At 35.5% G+C, this 15,638-nt stretch overlaps 1 protein-coding gene across 2 annotated transcripts in view; it reads right to left on the bottom strand.

Annotated features, from left to right (window-relative positions):
* The window catches only part of LOC125673319 (collectin-12-like), a 36,459-nt gene extending 22,478 nt beyond the window's left edge, over window positions 1-13,981 (bottom strand). The window contains exons 1-2 of one of the 2 annotated variants that reach the window (XM_056159805.1): window positions 13,894-13,981; window positions 2,630-2,945 (exon numbers count right to left, since the gene is read on the bottom strand). In XM_056159805.1, the coding sequence (XP_056015780.1) occupies window positions 2,630-2,945 (316 nt within the window). In that variant the 5' untranslated portion in view covers window positions 13,894-13,981. Of the gene's footprint in view, window positions 1-2,629; window positions 3,122-13,893 lie in introns of those variants that run through there. The other variant, XM_048909859.2, reaches the window with a different exon arrangement.
* Window positions 13,982-15,638: the final 1,657 nt, after the last annotated feature.

The raw sequence follows: 15,638 nt of genomic DNA, 5'->3' as shown, positions 1-15,638 counted from the left end.
TCTGCGAATTTCTCTGCGAGCACGCTATCGCTGTTTTAATTGGGCATAGGGTTGTCGGACTTAGGACCAGTAAGTTCAGCAACTAATTGATGCAGTTTTTTCGAATCTCCTTTGCTGTTTGGGACTTTTTCACTGAGGGTTTTATTTTCATCACGATAAAGTTCATAATTGTATGTGTTCCGCACTGTTTTCATTGCTTCGTACTGATTAGGTTGTTTGTATTTTCTCCAGACCCCCTCTGCTTTGCGAGAAACGTGTTTCAGATGGAGTATATTTTCGGTGAACCACGGTTTAGGTTCTCAGGTGATATTTGTTTTTTTCGTTTATACATGTAGGAGCGTGCTTATCTAAGATTGAACCAAATATCATTTCAAAATGCTCTACAAATCAATTCACATCTTCACATTCGATCGAGATTTCATTTAAATGTTGCCCAAACGCTGACGTGTCGATATCTTTAAAAATTCTCCGAGAAATCGTTTTATTTTTTATGCTTTCCTTTTTAACTTTTGTAATGATTTTGACAACACAATGATCTGAGATAAATATACCCGGTTGACAAGATCGTATTTCTATACCACTGATTACTTCCGTGATGACCAGGTCAAGGGTGCTCTAAACCGATTGCGAAAAGTGAAACCTTAAAATCTGAAATTACAGCGATTTCTTCATGTATATACAGATTAAAATCACCCAGAATCAATAAATTTGAGTAGTTTGGTATAATTTCCTCCATGAACAGATAGAATTATATTACAAATTGCGCCGGCGTCGACATGGATGGGGGTCTATAAATTCCGACTATGTTTAATGTTATGTTCTTGAAAATTAGTTTCCATATACCATATTCAAAACAACGATTCACACCAAATTTCATCTTGCGCATATTCACACCAGTTCGACATGTTATTACGATACCGCCACCGATTCTGATTTGTCGATTTGCTACGCTGATTTTGTAACCGTTTTGATTTAAATCACATGTTTCAGATAAATGCTACTTCTCATCGGAATATAATGTTTCAGTACAAAGTGCAAAGTCCACCTTTTCCTCTCTTAACAACTGACCGATGATAACGTCCTTATTCACCAAAGATCGGCAATTGAGCGTAATTGCGCGTACCTTCTCTTTAACATTGTTCAATGTATTACATATGTTTGGATACGGAAGATTGCTTAAGTTTACACCTTTTTTACCCTTGTCTTTACGGTATCTAGGGCGACCAGAACGTTTACTTCTGTATCTCAAAATTCCAAATCGTTTTAACCTGACTAAAAGATCTTTGTCAGGTAAAGTTAATTGCCTTTGCACTGAGCGAAGACTCACCAGTTCTTCTGCTCTTCAATATAGACATATATATCTATATATCTATCTATATATCTATCTATCTATCTATTAAACTAACTATACATCTTATTATATGTCTGTATATCTATATCTACAATATATCTATCTATCTACATCTCCCGCTATGTAACACCGCTTTGGAATAATGTATATCCGCTATACGTGGCGATCCGGGTTAGAATAGGTCCTAAGTACCCTCTTGCTTGTCGTAAGAGGCGACTAAATGGGGCGGTCCTTCGGATGAGACCGCAAAAAACGAGGCTCCGTGTCATAGCAGATGTGGCACGATAAAGATCCCTCTCTGCTCAATGGCCATAAGCGCCGAGCGTGGACCTGAATTTTGCAGCCCTTCACCGGCAGTGGTGACGTCCCCATATGAGTGAAATATTCTCGATCGGGACGTAAAACAATATTCAATCAATCAATCAATCATTCAGATTTTCATTAAACATTTTCATCTGGATTGTCTGGATAATACAATGATCTATGTATAACAAGTTTATTCCATGCAAATTCCGAGGATTTTTGCCACAATAGAATAAACCACGGTTAGCTAGTCTTTGTATTTGAAATTAACAGACGTCTTTGAATTTTTGCAAAAAGTGTTAGAATAGTCAATGGGTCGGCACGATATAAGATATAGTCAAAGATCATGAGTATCTTGCACCAACCCATTATATTTCACGCTTTTCACTTCTGTTATCTTCAAATACCTGGATTGCTGATTCCACCATTGTTGTTCAATTGTGACGAAAACCCTTCGAATTTGCATGGAATATACAAGTTATACACGGGTCATTGTTATAGACATATATCATAGGGACCCGATATTTTTTTTATTTACGAAAAAAGCGCTACTAAATGACGACGCAAGGCCAAACTGTAGATTGTTAGCCACGAGCAAACCCCATCCAATTATACTGTCAGGATGTTAAACGTCGGTGTTAAATTGAATTAGTTCACAAAAGAATTGGCTGTCTCGTCTTCAAACATATTTTCTCGGGAACAGGTTCGTGAACACTCTAACCGCTGTTCATATGACCGATTCTCACCAAACATTACCTTTGTACAATTCTTAAATGTTTAGATGATCTAGCAGTAGATTAAAATTTAATTCACATTTTAATCTGAACTTTATATAAATAAGCTCCATAGATCTTTGATTATCAATTGATCTTGTAATTTGAGTAATGATTCTGTACTTTTTCCTCACGTAATAAATTTAAAATAAAATTGAATAGTTATAAAACGTTTAAGTTTGAAATATTCCGTGTGTATTACCTTTTCGAAAACGTCGTAGTCCGTGGTCATCTGGGAGGAATACTGTCGAACTCGAGTGGTCTCCTCTTGGAGACATTCTCAGTTGTAGAATGCATTGCCTGCTGTCCCTATTGTAAAGATACCCTAGGCAACACGGCTGCTCTGTACACAAAGCTGCACACTGAGGGAGGCTGAAACTTCCCGGGGAGAGGAGTGTTTGTGATGAATTCAGTCCTTCATTAATGTTAGACTGGGAGAAGAGTACATGATTGTACTCACAAGTCACAGGCAAAGAAAGGCAAAGCATAATATACCACCACTCCAACGAATGATCCATCTAATAAAAAATCAAAATATACAACCAGGTCATCAACATCCAGCAGCAATTTATATTCAAAGATTGTTTTAAATGAGGGATACACAGTGATATCGAAGTGACATCAATTGACTGTATAGAAAGTCTTGCATTCAGCGTTAACAATTCATCTCATGGACCCAAGTCAGCTTCGATACAAATAGATTCAGAAATGTATAGTACTTATCTGAAAATCAATTAAAAGGAAAGGCAACCCTAACCACAATGTTGCTTTATTGAATAAAGTATTACTTATTGATGTTGTAAATGCCAGTTTTTAACAATAAAGATCCTTGCTTAACGACTAAATCAATATTAATCTGTCATATATTTTAAATTACCCACCGCTAAATAAAAATCGGCCATTGAAGTTTAATTTATGACACCACACTGTCGGTTGCTGTTTATTTCATCAGCAGCACTGTAAACATGACAAGTCGCGAACACTTCAGTTTGGAGCTGTAGAGATTTGAGCCCGTTCTTTCGCAAGAAGAAATTAAGAAAAGAAGACGTTCAGTCGAGTCGCAGACTTGACAGACGGTACATGTTTCTTCATAAATGCAATTGTCGCGAACCTCAATTTGTCATTACACAAATGATGGATCCACAGTTTATATATTTGTTTTCTTTTCAAATGACTTGATTGGGTCAGTAATTTTATTGAAAAAAGCTCACTTACCCCCCCCCCCCCCTTGCATTAGTGTAATTAATTGCTTGACAGGAAGGCATTAACCTATTTATTCCTAAAATCTACCACATGTACATCTTTGATGATCTTAAAATCTCATCAAAACCGGAACAGACGGTGTCACGGCAAAATTATTGACTTTTGTGGTTTATAATTCAAAAGAAACCACATCATAGCAGCATCTATAGATAGCAGGGATTTCAATGTTTTATTATATGATCACTGTTCGTTATCTTCACCTTGCATGATTAATCCTATCATTGATCATGTTAAAAATATTTTGGGCTGCCTTCCCCTTTAAATATGTTATTGATAAGCACTATGATTGTACAGGCATCTTGCAGTCAGAATAAACCACGCCTCCTAAATTAGACTTTAGCTTCATTGTACATAATACGTTGAGTAATGCTCAATCTAAAAAACCCACCTTAAACCAGTATATAAAACATGTTTTACTATATATTTCGCTATGATATGCACTTATCATATGAACGGTGAAGTTATCAAATGATTGGTCAAACACGTCCCCTGGATATACCAGAGGGGAATCAGGTGTCAGTCTAAGCATCCCATTTTGATCGGTCACACCTGCCGTGGTTCCTAAACGTAGAACATTAGAGGTTTTTTTAAAGTAAGATAATTTTCACTTCTCTGGCCGTGTTGGTTCGAAAAGATTTTAAAGAATTACCCTATATACTCCTACATGCATGTACACTTCGATGCCCCGTTGTGGCCCCCTCCTACCTTACATTTGAATTTTTACTATATCAGGAAGCTTTCATAAAATGTAAACTTTGCTGGCCCAGTGATTCTTGAGAAAATTTGTTAAAGAATTTTTATATATATTTCCCATGCAAAAGTTTCATCCTGCATTGTGGTCCCACCCTTCCCCGGGGTCATGATTTTAATGGTCTCAAATCTGCAATATACCAGGAAGTTTTAATGTATCAACCTTTTCTGGCTCAGTGGTTCTTCAGAAACTTTTTAAATGACCCCAACTCTATTTTTGGATTTCTGTGATTATTTCCCTTTTGAATGGACAACACGCTAAATATAGGTCAAACATTTTCCCCGAATTTTGTTTATTATGGATAATTGCTCTGAAATTTAGTCACAAGTTTTTTCCCGGAGGAATACAAATTCGGTTTGCATTTTAGCTGAACTGGTACATTTACCGTGACCTACTTTATCAACTTAGAACTAAAATTAGGCATACATTTGTTTATGTTATAATTATTAGACAGTTGTATTGATTTACTATGTTTTAATCTTAAGATGAAGAAATAAATTGCGATTCAAAGCATTTCAAGTCGTTCTGAAAGGTGGTTAATTGTTTCGAAGTAGTAAATTATTCATTGTCCCTGGATGTTCCAAACGATCAATTGGTCGCACTTAAAATTCACATTCATCAAACGTCATATTGTTCAAATTTCGACATTAAGTATGTTATAAAATTTCTTATGGATCCACAGAACGGTCTAACAATCGGCATGAAACACGTCAGACAGCATCCTCAGAACGTTTGTGTAGAACCTCTGAATTGTTAATGGATTCCAATAAAACTATGCATGACTTCATTTGAAGTATTATTACTGTTGAACAGGGACGGAACTTAAATGACAAAATGTCTCTTTACCATTAACAATTAACCGGAGTTTCCTGCCTTGGCAGTCTCATGATACCACGGACGTGATAACAGAAATTACGCAGACAATGTACCTGTCTTTATTCTTTAATCTCTATTTCAGCAAAATATTGATCTTTTTATTATCATAGGAGAAACTTCAAACTTATTCTGCCACAACATATGCCAGGAGTGGTGCAAATTAAATATACATTCGGAAAAAATATAAAGAACGTTTAGAAATTTGAAATCAAAACCCTTTCTCAAATGAACAAGATCAAAACGTATAATTTTTAAACACTTTACACCACCATTCCTCATAAAAAACTAAAGACTAGCATTGTTGACATCACAAACAGTTGCTTCATCAGCAAAAAGAGAAAAAAGAAATATTAATATAAACATTAAGTTCCCATATTTATGTAGCAATATTACATTATCACCTACATATGGGGTTTATATTTTTCAACTGTTTTGATAGGTAAGAGCTTGTTCTGCGTATGGTCAGTTTTTAAATCGAGGTAGGCTACTCGCAAACAAGTTAATGGTGCAGAGGTTTCGAAAGTCTCCTTTAAAGTCAGTATTCCACAAATTCTATGGTCGTTATAACAATCTAGTTTCCCAATATAGCGTATCAGTGGGTCAAATGCTGTCTGACGTGTATCATACCGATTGTTAGACCATTCTTGGCAGACCGATTTTGACTAAGGATAACTCCGTTTACCTCATCAAGATACTATATTATAGAACTTACGACGGATGGATCCGGTCAACCGGGAATGCTTACTCCTCCTAGATACCTGATCCCACCCCTGGTGTGTCCAGGGGTCCGTGTTTGCGCAATTCTCTGTTTTGTATTGCTTATAGGAGTATTGATATTGATCACTGTTCGTTATTTTCACCTTTCATCAAATGGCATACATCAAAGGTAAGATATCTTTTGATATTGTCAATGGAATAATGTGAAGAGCATTCTTCTATTTCTAAACCTTCAAAAAGTTTTTCACTCCATATATTTTTTATTTAAGACATTCGTAAAATTAAATTTCGGTCCTCGGTCTTTCAATGGATAAAAAGTCTTTCGAAGAAAAATAATGGGTGGATCTCAAAAACACCCTAAAAAAGAAAAGGAATCAGAAGCGCATTCCAATTTCAACAATACTGTTCTCTTTGTTGTATAAATAACGTCACTAAAAATCAAGTCCTCTGTAATTATGAAAAAGATTAGGGCACAGAAATACAATTTTGAGAGCATGCAGAATTGCAAATTATATATCATTGACATTACTAGATATAAAATCATGGAAAACGTTAAAAGTTCATTCACTAACTGTAGTTAAACTCAATATACTCTAAGAATTGGTATGAAACACGTCAGACAGCATTTAAGGTAGCTCACTACATTAAAGCTGATACTCTGTATGACATTACGTCACAAGATGGTGATTTTAAAGCTTGGTGAACTTATTTGTATCGATCGATTTCTTTGTCTATCATCGTAGTTCGGTGTTTAAAGCATTAGGCTGGTGAATCTCAGATCTCGAATTCAAATCCCCCAGAGTCTTTTTGTCATATACGGTGAAATACTTTTTTTTGAAAATCATGTTTTTATCAAAATTGTATATTTTTTGGCCTTTTTGGCATATATACTTATTGTATGCAAGGTGAAGATAACGAACAGTGATCAATCTCATAACTCCTACAAGCAATAAAAAATAAATAGTTGGGCAAACACGGACCTCTGGACACACCAGAGGTGGGATCAGGTGCCTTGGAGGAGTAAGCATCCCCTGTTGACCGGTCACACCCACCGTGAGCCCTATATCCTGATCAGGTAAACGGAGTTATCTGCAGTCAAATCAGTGTGCCAAGAACGGCTTAACAATCGGTATGAAACACGTCAGACAGCATTTGACCCAAGGCGATGTTGTATTGATGAACTAGATCGGTATAACGACCATAGAATTTGTGAAATGCTGACTTCAATCGAGACTGTTGAAATCTCTGTACCATCAACTTGTTTGTCAGTAGCTTACCTCGATTTAAAAACTGACTATACCCAGAAGAAGCTCTTGCATATCGAATCAGTTGAGATATATAAACACCATATGCAGGTGATAATGGAGTATTGCCACATAAATGTGGGAAGTTGAGGATGGAGAAACTGAAATCATCCCGTTTGTCATACAGTTGAGTTGTCAGTTTGCCGTTAATATCTACTACTTTTAATAAAATATCTAAGTATGAAGCAGAAGTGGACGACTCTGTGGTGTCCTTTATTTCGAGCTCACAGGGATATATCAAATCGACATATGAGTGAAAGCTATCATTGTTAATAGACAAAACGTCATCGATATATCTAAAAGTCGAATTGAAGTTCACAGCGAGAGATTTTTTCTTCTCACGTAGAAGTTTTTGAATAAATTCTGCTTCATATGAATATAAAAACAGGTCAGCTAACAAAGGAGCACAATTCGTGCCCATGGGAATCCCAACAGACTGTTGGAAGACCTGATCACCAAAGACCACGAAGATATTGTCAATGAGGAACTCTAGCATATTTTCTACTTCAACTTCAGAGTACTTGTATATCATCATATCTTTAATATGTAAATCAATAGAATTATTTTTCAAAATTATAAAAATCAGACAAATTTAGGGGGAAAAAACTTCCAAAACAATGTGATTGTGAAATAAAATGATGGGAACATAATGATTTAGGGTGATTAAGCTCAAAACAATATTTGGTAGTCCGTACCATTGTTGATTTCGGATATGGTAAACAGTGTCGACAACGAAAAAATAATATGAATGCCACAAGAACACGATTGAACATTTTTTTCCTTTGATTTCTATAATTTTGAAGAAATAAAATCTATTTTCATCCCGACCCGACCATTGTACAAACTTTCTACCATCGTCAGTAGACACGCTTACAACGAAACCATTTTCTCATTCAGTACAACAGTGTATCATTTTTGTTAACAATGAAGATTATTGATACTTGTCGTTTTTTCGTGGTGTGTGCTATTTGTTTACGTAATATATGTATCTTGATAAAGAGGTGGGTTGCATCGAAAATTTGAGTTTTAAATAAACAACAGTGTTCTTCACCACCAGGGGGAGCGGGTGTTGTCCTCAGATAGAGTTGATGTTCTATCGACATGGGGAGCGGGTTATGTATCCTCATACTGATTTAATGTTATTAATTGCCATGGGGAAACGGTTGTTGCATTTTTAGACAGATATGATGTTCTATAGACAAGGGGAACTGATAATGTATCTTCAAATAGAATTGGTGTTTTATCGTCAGGGTGAGCAGGTGATTCATCCTCAACCAGAGTTGATGTTCTATTGCCAGGGGAGCGGGTGTTGCATCCTCAGACAGAGTTGATGTTCTATTGCCAGGGGAGCGGGTCAGGTATCCTCAGAGATTTAATGTTCTATCGCCAGGGGATGAGGTAATTCATCCTCAGACAGATTTGGTGTCCTTCAAGGCCAGGGGAAGAGGGTAGTGTAGCTTCAGATAGATTCGGTGTTCTTCCTCGCCAGAGGTGGGTGTTGCATCCTCACACAAATTTGATGTTCTTCATCACTAGTGTCTAAGGGTTCTGTGAAGACTTGAAAAAGGTAGTTTGTTCCATTGAGTAGGATATTAGGAGTTAATAAAACTGAACGTGATTTGGAAAGAATTTATGTTTTCAAGAAAAAAAATTAGAGCCTGTTGAGTAGAAGTTGGATTATCAGATGAGGAATTACAGCCAAGTTCTAAAATACACGGGTAAGTTAAGGAATCCCTTATATAATATCACAGTGCACTTTATGCCTTTACTTCTCTGAATTACCAATAAATGACGTCATAATGGAAAATGACGTCAAGTCACTGCAAACTTGAGCTGTTATGACGGGGAGAGTGTCAAAAACTTTAGACCTTATTTCAAACTGCCTATAAGATGTCAGAACACTATAGCAAAATTCACGTGTCTGAATTGTATTTTAATATCTTGTATGTCCGAATATTTTTAAATAGTTTGTTTGAAATTCAGCGTGTTTTCCTGCTTTCTAAAAATATAATTTTGAATTGTACTCTGTTTTATACCACTGATAAGAGGTATAATTTTACTATGTGTTTATAAAAGAGTCTAGCACAGGTAATTTATGAGGATTCATTTGAGATCTATTACGGAAATCGTAAGAGGAGTTTGTTCTTTATCCGAATTTTGCTTGGTTAAATGTTTGATGGCTTTGTTTGAATACAGAGTACCATCAAATGTGTTGGTAAGTGTGTCCGTAAGTTGAACTCTTCATGAAATACGTGTATTTTGTACGCAAGTTATTCTGCCATTTTAACCAAGCACATTTCGGGTACACAAGGATACGGTGAGTTCATTTATCAAACAAAAAGTTTAAAATGATTGTTAAATGAGCTGCGCTGAAGCGATTTATGTGAAACACTTCAAACAATTATAAATGACCGTCACGTGATCAACGAAGTCATGTGATATCATAACAGATATGGTAATATATAGCCGAAAGAATCTTCTATATAAATTGTCTGTACTTAAGTATATAAATTACAAATGAAAACCAAAAACCGACCTCGCAATCCAATGTATGTTTTGAACGCATTTCAAACTCCGGGAAGCCTTAACATAGCTGCGTACAGTTAAAGTAATGAGTCACACAAACAATGACAATGTTGTGACAAGCTTTGCCAGCTGAAACAAGTACATATTCATCACATATCCAGTCTGATTTAATAAGAACATTTATTGACATGACAAGTAATGATACATTATTCAATGGTCTACTATAGAAATGAGCTCAGGAAACTATAGGACCGGTAAAACCAATTCTTTGGCATTGTATTTCAGAATTAAGAAATATAAGCTTCCTATTACCACGTAACTATTTTTATTTGCTTTAAACCCCGCCCAGGACCTAGGTCTAAAACCATCAACCACTGTGCACTGGTCCGGAATTCTGCCTGTGCTATGTAGGGAAATTGACCATCAAGAATACAGGTTTATTTGGATTGTTTTACGCTTCCTTCTATTTTACTTTCTAAGACGTTGTTCATAAACGTCGACGTCATGACGCTATTTGCATATTGTTGTGAACAACAACGCTATGTTTAACTAACGCTTACAAGATATAAGATATAAGGAGAAATGAGTTTGTTCTGACAATATTGTGGATATCTTATGTATTTAATTTGATCAAATTTGTAGACAAGGCCGATTTTGCTCCTTAACGTACCTAGCTCTTTAAACTTCTAAAACAGGCGGTGATGGCAGTTTAAAAAAAATTGTCATCGTGACAACGCCTCACTTGACGCTGAACTTCGAAATTTAAGGTATCGTGAATACCTAGATGTTGGCGAAGACGCGCCATTGCTTATTCTTGAATATCACATTGTCACATTCAAACTACGAAATAATCAATATATCTACGAAGTCCAGTGACTGCTTCGAGTTTTCAATGAGATATCCACTAAGCCTTTGTCACTGGTTCGAATCTTCAGGGAGGAAAACGAACAAATATCAAAGAAATACGCGACGTTTCTGATATTTTCTCTATAACTATTTTTCAACTCCTTAATATGAAGAGTTCTTCTATGATTTCCCTAATAGGTTTAATTTTATATTGTAGTAAAATGACCATACTATCTTTACTATACTTTCATGTAAAATACTCGATTGACATATATATGAATCCTATAAGCAATACAAAATAGATAGTTGGGTAAAAGACGGACTCCTGGGTATACCAGAGGTGAGATCAGGTGCCTAGGAGGAGTAAACCTCCCCTGTCGACCCGTCATACCCACCGTGAGCCCCATATCCTGATCAGTTAGACGGAGTTATTCGTAACGAAAATTAGTGTGTCAAGAATGGCATAACAATCGGTCTGAAACACTTCAGACAGCATTTGACCTAATGATAGGCTGTCGTGACGAACTAGATGTTGATAACGACCATAGAATGTGCAAAATGCTGACTTCAATCGAGACTATTGAAACCCCTGTATCATAGACGTGTTTATCGGTAGCTTGCCTCGATTCATAAACTGACCATACGCAGGAACAAATTTGTGCATATGGAGTCATTTGAGAGATATAAACACCATATACAGGTGATAATGGAATATTGCTACATAAATATGGGAAGTTGACGACAGATAAGCTTTAACCATCCCGTGTGTTATACAGTTGAGTTGTCCGTTTGGCATTAATGTCTACTTTCAATAAAATATTAAAGTTTGAAGCAGAAGTGGACGACTTTGTGGGTCTTTTATTTCGAGTTCACAGGGATATATCGACTCGACATATGAATGAAAGTTATCATTGTCAATAGAGAAAACATGGTCGATATAGCTAAATCTGATTGGTCGAGAAACATTTGAAAAAAATGAAATTATTACCTTCTGAGAAGAGAACGCACATTTTTTAGTTTGATGGTATCTAGCAACAGATAACAGTACTTGACAAAAGGTGATATCATAAAAATTATCACATGCGTCAAATTTATGCGCGTACGTTTCGCCGTAAGTAGATTATTATACGAGGTCGTTTGAACTTTTGTTCGATAAGCATGACAGAGATTGATCAAATGTCAACAGACGTAAGTCTTTCTGCTTTATTGTTTAAATATCATTCATTGTAATAAAACAGATATTTCATGTAGTTGAGGGTAACATTGACAAATTTCATCGCTCGAAAAATCATTGTCATTGAAACAATGGTTTTCTTGGGGTGAAAATTGTTAATGTCATCCTAGACTACATGCACTATTTATATAATTTTAAATATGTACAAAACGAAAAGAATTGCGAGTAAGGTCAACAGGTTGACAATGGTTTTCTCCGGGTGAAATTTTTCAATGTTACCCTAGACTACATACACTATTTATATAATGTCAAACTGGATAGCCCAGTGGTTAGATATGTAAAGGTCCCGGTTTTGATACTGGGTAGTTGTAAGGATTTTTCTCTACTTCTTTGCTACAGTTATGTAACTTACTATGATACATAAGACCTAACTTTACATTTGTACTTGCAATCAGGAGGAACTTGCAACATATGCTAACCTTAAAATATACACTGTAATATATTTCATTCTTGTATTGACGAGATAAAATGCAAGTAAATTGTGCGTGAAGTATCACAAAAAATCATATATCATTGAGAAACATCGAGTTTGTCCATAACCGTTTCATAGTAAAGTGTTTCTGGAGAATTAGAGTATAATTCTACAGTCCATAGGGCATTTCACAAATAAATGAATTAAGGTAAGAGCAAGGTCGATCATTCCACTTGCCATTTCTAAGTAGGTCGATACAGTCTTTCTCCTCTGCTTGTGCAGGATAACCTACACTCGGTTCACCAGTGTTCCAAGCGGTGAAGGTTATGGTCACGTTGGAGTAGCTCCATCGATATTGATCTTCAATATCATGATCATTTCCTCCTGTCCAGGCTGTACAAACGTGATAAACGTATGAAGGACAAGTGTCTAAAATAGATATAAACGATAATGGCCTTCAATTGGTAAAGGGGTGGAGTGTATACCCGTGTTTACTAATACTCGAACGTTATATTTATATGGTAATAAATTAAACTGATATCATATTTCCCAAAATAACAAATTAGACGTTCCAAGTCAGTTGAATTAACTTGCCATTAACAGAGAATGAAAAGGATTACGAAAGCGAACAGTGGTCTATTTCCTATCTCAATCATACAGAGAACACCAAATATAGAGAAAAAGCAGATATAATAGCTCTAGATCAGGTGTCTTGGGGACTATAACATCTACCGTCATTAAATGGTCCAACAATCGGTATGAAACATGCCAGACAATATTTGACCTTATGATGGGTTGTATTGACACACTGGATTATATTATAACAACCATAAAATTTGCGAAATGTTGACTTTAAAGGAGACTCTTAATACCCCCGCACCGCTAACTTGTTTTTGCAATAGCCTCCTTCGATTTAAAAAAACTGACCATACGCAGAAAAAGCTCTTGCATATCGAATCAGTCGAGAAATATAAACAACATATGCAGGTGATAATGGAATATTGCAACATGAATATGCTCTGTTGACGATCAAATCTTACTCATATATACAATGTTCCAGGAAAGTGTATTAGATTAAGAGGTTTTGCTATATTTAAGGGCTCAAACAATATGTTAGTAAAGGTTTGGTTTCAGTTTGAATCAACAGTGTACATTGGTTTAAGTAGATGTGTTCGTATTACCATGTATACGCGAGATCCACTCAAAGTCCCTAATTGCGATGCAAAACGTTCTTCAAATTAAAGTTCATTTACTACAAATATCTGCCTCCCCAAATTGTTACTCACTCTGAGATATAATTGATTCAACGTAAGATAAAGATTTGATAGAGGTAATAAATGAATCAAAAATAGAATCCGAGTTATCAACTACAGCTCGCTAAAACAGACAACATCCGAGCTATAAATTACAGTTCTCTAACGATAGACAGAACCCGAACTATAAATCAAAATTCTCTAACAAAAGACAGAATCCGAGCTATAAATTACAGTTTTCTAACAATAGACAGAATCCGAGCTATACATTACAGTTCACTTACTGTTTAATAGAAATGTGAAGGCAAGGAAATCTGATTCTTCCTTATCTCCGATCTCCACCAGATGAGAACATCTCTTCTCACACTCCAGCTGTAACATGTTTTGTTAAATATCAGTTCTATATAAAAATAAACAAACTACATATAAATACCAGAACAGTTCCTTGGAGGATTCCGCAATCTCTGCTGAATGGTAACACCAGCCGTGAGTCATATGTTTTATCTCGCGGTCTCCTGTTTTTCGATAAAATGTACACACTGATTTTGATTGCGTAAACTACATTAAGAATGGAAGATACCAAGTACAAATCTTCCAAATCCCATCAATAAAGTATTGAAGATACAATAATTTTAGAATGTTTCACTTAAAGTAAAATGAAAGTGAAGTTTCAGAAGGAAACACATGATTGCAGGAAATGTATACCTAAAAAATAATTTTGATAAGCGGATGTTGATTTAAGTTCATTTCACTCCTCTAATGAATTGAAATCGAAAGTGACAAGTTTTGAAATGATTTGATGATCAACAAATACACTTCTAACAAGGGTAGACATATTGTAAAAAAATTCTTTTACAACTGCTCTCTACATAATATATATATATATATATATATATATATATATATATATATATATATATATAAACAGCTTAGAAAGTTTAATTTTGTTTAAATTAATTTTCCTGGACCGCACACCAGAATTTTCTGCATGCCTACCAAAGTTTGTGTGACTCTTCCATAACGTATGGCATACAAAAACAGGACATTCGTATTTTCCGACAGTTTCTTCAATAACTGGTCTAGAAGAAGAATCTGTTCTTCCTCTGGATCCCAATTTCCAACCATTATATGCAAAAAAGAGCCCTTATGGCGGCGAATTTTTCTTCAGAGTAGTTGAACATTGTGCCATGTGTCGATGGGAAAATTACGCTTATGAATTTTCAACTGATTGTAAATAAGATTTCATTAATGTACGATGTATATAATTAATATGTGTAGCATAAAATTGATGCCCGTGTAAAATGTATTCAGCAATCCATGATAATTATTATCAATCATACCAATTCCTAAGCATAACCTACTATATTATAATATAGTTTGTGTAAGTGTATGAAAAATTTACTACTATTATTGTTTGGCTATCTCTACATGAAAAAAAAACCGTTTCCCTATCGAGCAGGTTTACGCAGTAAGCATCAAATGATTGCACGGACGCCTCGATCGCCAAATTAAGGATTATCTTCCTCATGCATAGCTCTTATCCTTGGACGAATTTGGCTTCACTTTTTTTGGCACGCTGTTTTTGGCTATATTTAGCTCTAAAACTCCATAGTTATCTCGGATTTCAAACATTTCGGTTGAGCATCACTGAAGAGACATTATTTGTCGAAATGCGCATCTGGTGCATCAAAATTGGTACCGTATAAGTTTTACATAGATAAGGTATACGCAAAGACTAGTAACCAAATGTCCATCAATGTCTAGCATCCAATCTGAAGCTTAATTTCTACTGATTGACATGGGTTCACATAGCAGGTAAATTTGAAGTTGGTGCTTATTTTCTCGGTCTTTAACTGAAAGAATCATTAATACGATATAACATGTATCATACTTTTTCTAATCCAAAAACAAAAATCAATCGCACAGTCTATTTCAAAACAACATATATTACAGATGTTTAAAGGTATAACCTTACCAAACAGTGTTTAGATAGCTATCCATGTAAACATTTACTCACATTTTCATCATC

Source organism: Ostrea edulis, chromosome 3, assembly GCF_947568905.1.
Source record: "Ostrea edulis chromosome 3, xbOstEdul1.1, whole genome shotgun sequence".
Classification (NCBI taxonomy): domain Eukaryota; kingdom Metazoa; phylum Mollusca; class Bivalvia; order Ostreida; family Ostreidae; genus Ostrea; species Ostrea edulis.
The sequence above is the reverse complement of the archived record's forward strand: the minus strand, read 5'-3'. Positions and strand labels throughout refer to the sequence as shown.